The 10112-nt window shown below is 34.7% G+C and overlaps 1 protein-coding gene across 3 annotated transcripts; it reads left to right on the forward strand.

Annotated features, from left to right (window-relative positions):
- Positions 1-1615: 1615 nt before the first annotated feature.
- On the forward strand, positions 1616-9478 carry LOC137837910 (extra-large guanine nucleotide-binding protein 3-like). Of its 3 annotated transcripts, none has more exons than XM_068647088.1 (8): positions 1616-2919; positions 3070-3207; positions 4240-4344; positions 4455-4640; positions 5442-5625; positions 6693-6934; positions 8340-8509; positions 8581-9478. In XM_068647088.1, exons 1-8 carry the CDS (start codon positions 1843-1845, stop codon positions 9161-9163), a joined length of 2685 nt encoding a protein of 894 aa, XP_068503189.1. In that variant the 5' UTR covers positions 1616-1842; the 3' UTR covers positions 9164-9478. The 3 variants fall into 3 exon arrangements, with proteins under 3 accessions (XP_068503189.1, XP_068503188.1, XP_068503190.1); XM_068647087.1 differs by having other exon boundaries at positions 1693-2919; positions 6690-6934; XM_068647089.1 differs by having other exon boundaries at positions 1693-2919; positions 6690-6934; positions 8609-9478.
- Positions 9479-10112: the final 634 nt, after the last annotated feature.

The following is a 10112-nucleotide window of genomic DNA, read 5'->3' on the forward strand; positions in this document are numbered from 1 at the left end:
TTTCATAAACTTTTATGTAATGAGGTTGACCTACTTTTTTAACTAAGCTTTGTTTTTCTAGCTTTTTTTAACAAAATTTCAATTTAAATTCTCCTCAGATTAAATTGACTTTCAAGGATCTATCTGAAATAATTAGAAAATTTTCAATTTGGATTTCAAATTAAACGTTTTGACTGAAATGGGGTTGAATTGATTTATAACTCATTTTCAGAATGTTTTGCAACAGTTTTTAAAACGAAATAACAGTTTTAAGATGGGTTTGATTGTATATAATATTTAATGAATGAGATAAGATATTAAAATTAAAATTAATATTAAATAATTTCTTTATTTGATAAAATACATAAATATATTTTTTTTTACCAAAAATAATTACGTAACTTCTCCATTTAAAATTAATTATTACTTATATATTTTTAAACGATTCATGCAAACTCTGTAACCTTTTAAAAATTATATTATTTTAGTATAGAAAATATCAACAAATAAACGTATATGTTTCCACGTGATAAAAGAGTTTCTTGACTTTTAATAATTATCTTAAAAAATTTATGAATAAATATTCTTTCAATAAAATATCTTCAATGAAACCACTATTTTTTTTTTCTTTCATCATAACTAATAATTAAAATTTAATTTATAAGTAATATAATTTAAGTTATTATAATATTATAATATTGCATATATTAAAAACGTTTAATTTTTAAAATTGTTTTAATTTTTAAATGAATTAAAACAGATCAGCAATTTAATTAATTTTGACGTGTCAGATTGACTAGAGAAGGTAAAAAAAACTGGGAACTGAACCGCCTTAATTATTTTCACTATAGGGAACATAAATAACTTATAAAATGTCAAAACGTTAAATATTTTTCCAATTTTCACACAGTTTTTTAAAATACAATAAAATAAATTCTCAAATTAAACAATATAGAAACATTTACATAATTAAACTATATGTATACTTAAATATAAAGTCGTTTAAACTATATTTTATAATTATTTCTAATAATAACTATTGCTGAAAAAGACTTCCCCATAACCCCACTCTGTAAAAACTTGGCCAATAATTGGTATGAGAAGACATTCCTTTAAATTCATTTATAATTTCAAAAATAAGAAAGACTTTATTGACTTTAAAAATAGGACTCAAGATAATCCAATATTTTATTCATAAGCATATTACATTCTGTTAGATTTTCACACCAAATCAATTTAAAAATAATATAAAAAATAAAATTTCAATTTTTTTATTTAAATTTAATTGTTAACATTTCAAATTAACCGTCAAATTGAGACGTTTTTCAAACTTAGATGTTTAAATGAGTTTTTTTTTAAAATTAAATAATATTTTTAAAGAAGGTTTTATGAAAACAAATTATACAATGAACTATTGTTTAAGTAAGTTACATTGTAACTTTTGTATTAAAACTTTATTTTGGTCACATAATTGAATATAGTATAAGTTAGCTGATATTAAGAAATTTAACGCTGAAAGAAATTTATGTGAAGGTTTTAAAATTTAAAAAAATTAAAAAACAATTAATTTACTCATGCTTATGTCATAAATATGTATTAAAAAAAGCATATATGTAATCATGATGACGCGAAACATAACGGAATCGGGCACCGTCAGTGAAGAGAGACGGAGTGTGGCGTTAAAGGCCTCCGTTTACTTTCTGCCAACTGCTGCAGCTGACAACTCAACACTCACAAACTCTTTCGCTTCGCTCTGATCCAAAAGACGATGGAACCTTTTCGTTGATTCCTTCTAATTTTCGCACTTTCCTTCTATTTTTCCCGCACTTTCTCGCCCTCCAAGCGCTCTGCGTAAACCCTAAAATGGCGTCGGAATCCACCGAAGAGGACAAATCCTGGGAGCAGGTTCTCCGCCGCATGCTCCCAGCCGGCGCTCCGCTCCCGGACGAGGAGCACCTCGACTACTCCATCGCTGTTGAGTACGAAGGACCTCCGGTTGCATACGACGTTCCCAAGGTCGATCCGCTCGAAATCGGCACCGCCGCCTCCGGCGTCGCCGTGCCGATTCGCACGGCTTCAATCGTGTCGGATCACAACGCGTCGGCCTCAATTCCGGTGGCCATGCCTGTGCATCCGCGGTTCTCGCGGTTCGGCCGCGTCCGCAACGGCGGTTTCGACCGCCCGCCGCCGCCGCCGCAGAAGAGTCCGGTGGAGAGCCGGAGGTCGTCGTCGGTCTCCAGGTCTCAGTTGCAGTTCGATTCGCACAGCGGTGAGGTGGTTTATCGATCCGATTATTCCGGCGAGATGAACGTCGACGACGGAGCAAGCTCAGCCTCGGAGGTGTCTGCTCAGCACTCACCGCCGAATTCTGCTCCGGTGCCGCGCGGCGGCTCCGGAGCGGGTAAACGTCCGACGACTGTGACGTTTCATACTCCGAGGGACTCCGAGGACGACGACGGCGATGATTTTCCGTCGCCGCGGTCTGTTGCAACGTCGCCGGTGGGCGCGTCGCCGTCGCGGAATAAGAAGCGGTGGATTTGTAGCAGATGTGGAAATAGTAACAGGTTGAAAGAGAAGGAAGCGTGTTTGGTGTGTGATTCAAGGTATTGTAGTAACTGTGTGCTGAAAGCGATGGGGTCTATGCCCGAGGGAAGGAAATGCGTGAGTTGCATTGGGAAGCCCATTGACGAATCGAAGAGGCCAATTTTGGGGAAGTGTTCTAGAATGTTGTCGAAAGTGTGTAGTTCTTTGGAGATAAATCAGATTATGAAGGCTGAAAAGGAATGTCCTGCTAATCAGCTTCGGCCGGAGCAGCTTATTGTGAATGGAAGGCAGCTGAGGCAAGAGGAGTTGGCTGAGATTCTGGGCTGCTCTATCCCTCCTCAGAAGTTGAAGCCCGGGAGGTATTGGTATGATAAGGATTCTGGACTTTGGGGCAAGGTGAAAATGGAAAACTACTAACAACTTTGATGCTTCAATATGTAGTGTTTTGTGTTTCTATTAGTGTTTGTCCTTGGTTTTATATAGAGAATACTTTGATTGGATTGGTTTATTGTTTTTCTGAATTTGGTTGTGGCGGATTGATTTCAGGAGGGAGAGAAGCCTGATAAGATAATTAGTTCAAAGCTTAATATTGGAGGCAAGCTTCAAACGGATGCGAGCAATGGGAATACTAGAGTCTACATGAATGGCCGTGAAATAACAAAGATTGAGCTTAGAATGTTAAAGGTAACCGGATCAATAATCATGTTTCTACTTTCATCTGGGTTGGATTTGATTCTGAATGAAATAGTTGAACATAGAAGTTAGTAAATGTACTAGAATCTAGGCTACAATGCTAGATAACAACTTCTTTAAATGAGCATCAATGTTTTCTATGCCTGGGCTTCAACTAAGGTTGTATGTGAAGTACCATGTGGCAACCCTAATTGATTGTTGTAGTGCTTCACAAGTTTATACACAATTGGTTATCTAAGGAAAAAACACAAATGAATACAGACCCGTGTTATTATCAGTCAACTTATGGCCAACTTTAGGTGTTTGGATTTTACTTGTTTTTAATCAAATTCTTGCCAAATACTATTCATATCAAGAAAAAACGGCATTACCTAAATTACTATCTGTGCTGGGTAAAATATTAGAGATCGTAGATATTAACCATGGACATGCATCAATTTCTTTTCTTAGCAGTTCCTCTAAAATTAAGAGAAAATATTTCAAGCATTTAAGCTTACCTGATTATTAATGGTACTATAAGTCTAGAGTCACGTGTGTCTTAAATTTTTAATACAACCATAACTTCTACTTGTTGACAGGATTTGATGTATAAAGAATTCATTCATGGTTTTTACAATGGCCCTTCAATTTTTGTTGTTGTTTTGGTTTCATATATTTGTCCTGAAATGTCTGTTTTCTCATATTGTACCTAAAATGTCTGTTTTCCCTAACTTTTTTGTTTTCCTGCTCTCTTTTGCGTCTGCTTCTTATTCTGCGCATCAGTATATCTTTTAAAAATCTATGCTTGCCAAAGCAACTTAAGATCTTGTGTAGCTTGTCTTGAAAGGAGCACTGCAAGGGCCTTTCAGTAGACAGTTCAGCTCCCTCTTTTAAATGCATTTAGGCCATCTCAAGTGAAAATCTTGATTTTTTTCTTCGTCATCCCTACTGACCCAATCGTATACCATTAAGCTCTTGTGTTTCACTTTGTAATGCCTTTATCATCTCATTGATTTGTTTGTGATTTGTTGGTTATCATTTCAGCTGGCAAATGTTCAATGTCCACGAGATACCCATTTCTGGGTTTATGAAGATGGATCTTACGAAGAAGAAGGGCAAAATAATATCAAGGGGAACATATGGGGAAAGGTTCTCTCTTATCTGATAATAGCATACACTTCTGTTCAATGTAGGCTTAAAAGTGTATCTCTTCTTGATTTGGTTTTTTATACAATATTAGTTTGGTTTATGGTAGGCAGGCGTCCACTCGTTTCATTTGTTCATTATTCTCATTGCCTGTACCTCCAACTAATCCTCCTGGGGTCAGAGATAACTCAACTAACTATTCAGCAAGATCTGTGCCTGAATATTTGGAGCAAGGTAGAGTTCAGAAACTTTTGTTGTTTGGCATGGAAGGGTCCGGAACAGCCACACTATTCAAACAGGCATGTTTATTTCCTTTATCTTTCACTTCTTCCGTCTCTCTCACCCTCTGTCTCGTTATTGCATGTATTCATACCTTTTGTGCTTATTAACTTTTAGCCTGGCTGGTTTGGATTCAATATCGTTGGCTTTCCCTTTTTGATGGGTAAAGGACTTTAGTGAAGAGTCATAGTTTATGTTCTTGATTCATTGTGCAATGGAGGCTGGTAGTGATGTAGTTATAAGTTGACTATTTTCTTAGGAGTTTAGATATATATACACGTGCTCAACCACACTCTCACAAACATACGCTGTATAGCTGTGTATTTGCTTAAGTATGCATGATACATGCATGCATGTACCAATAGTTCTTTATATTAATGTTCTGTGTACTTGTCAGATTCATATAATGTACCAATGAATACCCATTTATGCATGTTTGCAGAATTCAAACGTACTAAGAAATTAGGTGTATATTTAAACAAGAAGTTATATGCTTTCAAATCTGTACGTCACAACTTATGGATAATGGAAACCACCCAACCTTGCCTTATTTCTTCGTAGTGATTTCTCTTGTGCTCATTATGGATGGCTTTTTTAGTGTACACGTGGCAGGAGATAATTTTTCAAAACTGCATAATTTTAGCCTACATTGTTATGACACATTTTAGTGGGAACAGGCTTTTATTCTTGTTATTGTAATTATAACACATTTTCTTTTTGATATCTATTATTTTATCTATTAACCTGGCGTTAAACTGTTAATGGTGTGTTACTGATTGTTTTATATTTCTCATTTTATCATTTCCCTATCTGTGGAACAGGCCAAGTTTTTATATGGAAACAAGTTTTCTACAGAAGAATTACAAAACATCAAGCTTATGATTCAGAGCAATATGTACAAGTATCTCAGCATTCTACTTGAAGGACGAGAGCAGTTTGAAGAGGAATCTCTGGCAGAGAGAGAATCTACTTCATTAGAAGGTGAAGGATCTGGACAAGTACCAGGTATAATTTTACTTTCCTTACATCTTTCATAGTTTGCCGGGACTGTTTCTCTTTAAGTTGAAGTGCCACTTGCTTTCTATTATTTTGTGGTATTTATTATTAATGTCAAGTCACTAAATATTGGTTTTCATTCAGAGATCGTGAAAGAATGATATAGTAGTGAAGCTTTTCACATGTGTTCTGTATACTTAGGCATCCTATCATTTGTTCCGTCCATGTTGATTAGCTATATTTCTTTTGTTCTATATATGTATATTGTATGATCATACAGAGTGACGCTTAATGCTTTTAAAAATTCCATAACGTTTGTAACATATGCATTTTGTATTTTTCACTCTCACTTATTACCTACTAGAATGATGCTTTTGTTGTATTTCTTATGCTCACTATATCAATTCATTTGTCATTCTTTCATGGTTTGTCTTAGATTGTTGTCCAATTGGAACATTTAATGAAGAACGCCTAGTCCCCTTGGGGAGTAGGTAACGAAATAATTGCTTTATGTTTCCCATATTTGACCCAAAAAGGTAATTTCTGGATAAAAACAGTATTTGATTCTGTAGTGTTATACTAAATGTTGTCTGCAATTTTGGTCCAATGTGTAATAAATTCATTATTTGTTTTTAAGATGTTAAGCTTCATCAAATATAATTTTGTACGGCAATACTAACATTTCCATAGACAATCTAAACTATTTATAGCAACTACCACCAAGGCTCATTTCATTCCTTGGGTCAATAACGTGGATAAATTGGCACCATTTGGGGCTCTGTCCAAAACCTAATTTTCATCAAACCATTTAAGTAAGGTCCTTGTCAATGGTCACTAGCTATCTTTGAGAGAGTTCTTTTTCCTTGCCCATTGACAACTACAAGGCAATTCATCTATGTTTTGACAAGTATAATGGATCATTTGTCCTTTTAAGAAACAATTTTCAAGTTAGATATAGTTACCGCATCAATTTTTCCCTTTGTGGATGATACAATTTGATAATCTTTTTTGTGACATCAGTGGAAAAGCTACAGTTCTGTTGGTGAATGAATCTAATTGTAAATTTAATTTAGCAGAGACAGCAGCTGATGAAAACAAGCCTTGTATTTATTCAATCAATCAAAGATTCAAGCACTTTTCTGACTGGTTACTGGATATTATGGCAACGGGAGATTTGGAGGCCTTCTTCCCTGCAGCAACACGTGAGTATGCTCCTATGGTAGATGAGATCTGGAGAGATCCTGCTGTTCAGGAAACATACAAGCGGAGAGAGGAATTGCATAATCTTCCTGATGTTGCTAAATATTTCTTGGATCGGGTATGACTCTACTATTTCATTTTTTACTATTTTGTCTTGATAAGTATCTAGTGGTGTTGTTTTGTATATTTATTTGCAATTGAACTGTTAATTATGTCTACGTTGCTATTTATGTTTATCCTTTACAAACATTATTTTTCCATTTCCATTCTGAAGTTAATTCAAAGTGGCTGGCAACATTGTCATTGTTTTGCCAAACTACTGTTTCTCCTTATATGTCAGTAAACTTTAAAAATACGCAAGAGATGCAATGTAACATGTTCCATTTCAATACCAAAGAGTGCTAGTATTGTTAATGTACACTATACTTACCTAACATAGAAACTATTGACCATTTTGAGCTGGTAGTTATTTTTGTAAATTTTTCTTTGCCATTTGAGAGTTGAGACCAATGGGAGTTTTACCTGTAATTTAATTATTAAATTAATTATGCTTTCTATAAGTCTTGAAGCTTGTATGCTCTTTCATCATTGTTTACTGGCCCTCATTATATAGATATATACCTAATGATAGGGACCATATTTAGTTACATACAAGTAGGGGCCCGTTAAAGCCCAATGATCTACATATGGGGCATGTTTCCAGTTTTCTCTTTTTGTATTTTCCCCTACCTTGTTAAAATGATACAATTTCCCTTGGTGGATAGGAATTGTTCCTATCACATACACACAAATATCTATGGAACATTAAACTACATTGCATAAGAGAAAGTATGGAAACAATAGTGGCTTCCATATTGATTAGCAAAAGCGTAAATTATCCTATCAAAAGATTGAGAGTAGAGTAGCAGATGTTATTAGTTCATATTTTCAGTTATTTATGATTTGTGTAAATGTTTAGATATCTGTAGATTTATATGGGTATCTAGATGTCTATCTAATGAACATGTATGTATTTTTGTGCAACTCCAATGAAAAGTTATCTACTAGTCTCTTAATGCATGAATTGATATCTCTCTCTTAATGCATATTTAAATATTTTATAATAGTATTGCCATCATGGAAACACTTGCAGTAAGATATCCACCATCTTTGTGGTTGCTAAAGTTTATATGGACGGAAGATTGAGAACCGTACCTTCAAAAGAATACTTTTAAAGTACGGTGTAAAATTTAAATTATGGATCATGACTCCTTGTCTATCTAAATTTGGCTCATATAATAAATGTTAGTCTTTCACTTTTATATGCTGTTATCAAGATGTCTAATCATATGTGATCTTGCATACGCAATAGGAATATTATGTGCATATTCATATTTAAGCTTCTAATTTTATTGGTCTTGCTTTTGTACTCTTGATTTTTCATATTTTGCTGGCTAATATTTTTAAAAACAATCTTAAAATGTATTGGCTTTCATCACGTGCTTCTGTTATCAAGAGGTGTACTTATATGTGATCCCGCACAGGCAATAGAAATTTCGAGCAATGAGTATGAACCTTCTGATAAGGATGTATTATATGCCGAAGGAGTCACTCAGAGCAATGGTCTCGCTTTCATGGAGTTCTCATTTGATGATAGGAGTCCAATGTCTGAGATATACAGTGAAAACCTCAATTGCCCTCCTCCCTTAACCAAGTAAATCCATCTCCTTTTCTCTTATTTTACAAAATCTTCTGAAAATGTTTTTGACACTGTTATTGACTCAGATATCAACTGATTCGCATAAATTCAAAGGGACTGCGTGATGGTTGCAAATGGTTGGAAATGTTCGAAGATGTGAGGGCAATCATATTTTGTGTTGCCCTGAGTGACTACGACCAGATGTGGCCTAGTAGTACAGGTCAGCTTCGAAACAAACTGCTGGCAAGCAAAGATCTTTTCGAGAGTCTGGTGAAGCATCCCTGTTTTAAAGATACCCCATTTGTGCTTCTCCTAAATAAATATGATGCCTTCGAAGACAAGATAAACAAAGTTCATTTATCAACTTGTGAGTGGTTTGGGGACTTCTGCCCCGTGAGACCCCATCACAACAATCACGCCCTAGCGCACCAAGCATACTACTATGTGGCTGTGAAGTTCAAGGAGCTTTATTATTACCTAACTGGTCAGAAGTTGTTTGTGGGGCAAACTCGAGCTCGGGAACGCACGTCTGTGGATGAGGCATTCAAATACATAAGGGAAATCATCAAATGGGACGATGAGAAGGACGATGATGTATATGAAATGAACCAAGAAGAGTCTTTTTGCAGTACAGAAATGAGTTCTTCACCATTCGTCAGACAGGAGTGACCCAACCTTTGGTAATCCTTCGAGACTCAACCATCTTATTTTTGGATAGAAACTCATCGCTCCCAACAATTTGTAGGAGCATTGCATTTGTGAAGGTCAGGGAGGTCAATTGGGTGAGGTGTGGGGTATGTTGTTTTGTTGTTTTTGTAGGATCTTTCCCAAACAGGTCCAGAATTATTTTTGCCCCTTCATAAATAAGCTAATTTGATTGAGAGGTTGTAAATTCAGAGGTGATTTGTTCTCTGTACAGCTTATATTGACAATATTGTTCAGCTTAATTTGAAAAATAAAAAATAAAAAATAGGTATTTTTTTATACCGTCCATTTTTTAACGACCATATATCACTAAATATAAAATACTAACTTTACAAAGATCTGGGTGTTAAAAAAAGATTCAATTTACGAAAAACTTAAGTTCTTTTAACTTATGAAGATCGTTTGAGTTATGATTGATGTTTATTAGGAAAGTAAATGAGTTAAGCATATTGAAATTATGATTCAACTTGCAGTTAAACAGTTCTTTTATAACTAGTACGATGCCTCCGCACCAATAATGACTTGTTTTGATTAGTTAATGAATGGCCATAAAGCCAACTGAGTTCGATCAAATGAAAATTCTTTTTTATGCACCCAATAAATGATACATAAATTCAAAATGAAGACAGGTTTCTTAATATTTTAATGCAAAGGGTGAAAGGAATAATATCAATATGCCACAAGAAAATTAAAAATTACTCATCTCAATTCTTATTTAAAATTTTTAGAATCGTCAAACTTGCACTAAATTGAATATGTCTTCTGCGTTTTCTAACGGAAAAAATGTTATTAATAGGACCTTAAAATAAGTACATGACCTAGAAAATATAAAACAAAACAAAAAAGCCTACTGGTATGTTACATTGGCATGACTTTCCAAAAATCAAATAAAACGTTGGTTCCTTTTGTCTTG

This window comes from Phaseolus vulgaris, chromosome 4 (assembly GCF_000499845.2).
Source record: "Phaseolus vulgaris cultivar G19833 chromosome 4, P. vulgaris v2.0, whole genome shotgun sequence".
Taxonomy (NCBI): domain Eukaryota; kingdom Viridiplantae; phylum Streptophyta; class Magnoliopsida; order Fabales; family Fabaceae; genus Phaseolus; species Phaseolus vulgaris.

Excerpts from the sequence above, each read along its gene's own strand:
- LOC137837910 (XM_068647087.1), top strand. The coding sequence starts at position 1,843 with ATGGCGTCGGAATCCACCGAAGAGGACAAATCCTGGGAGCAGGTTCTC. Across the intron at positions 3,208-4,239 it reads TTGAGCTTAGAATGTTAAAG|CTGGCAAATGTTCAATGTCC; the intron begins GTAACCGGATCA and ends TTATCATTTCAG. Across the intron at positions 6,935-8,339 it reads CTAAATATTTCTTGGATCGG|GCAATAGAAATTTCGAGCAA; the intron begins GTATGACTCTAC and ends GATCCCGCACAG.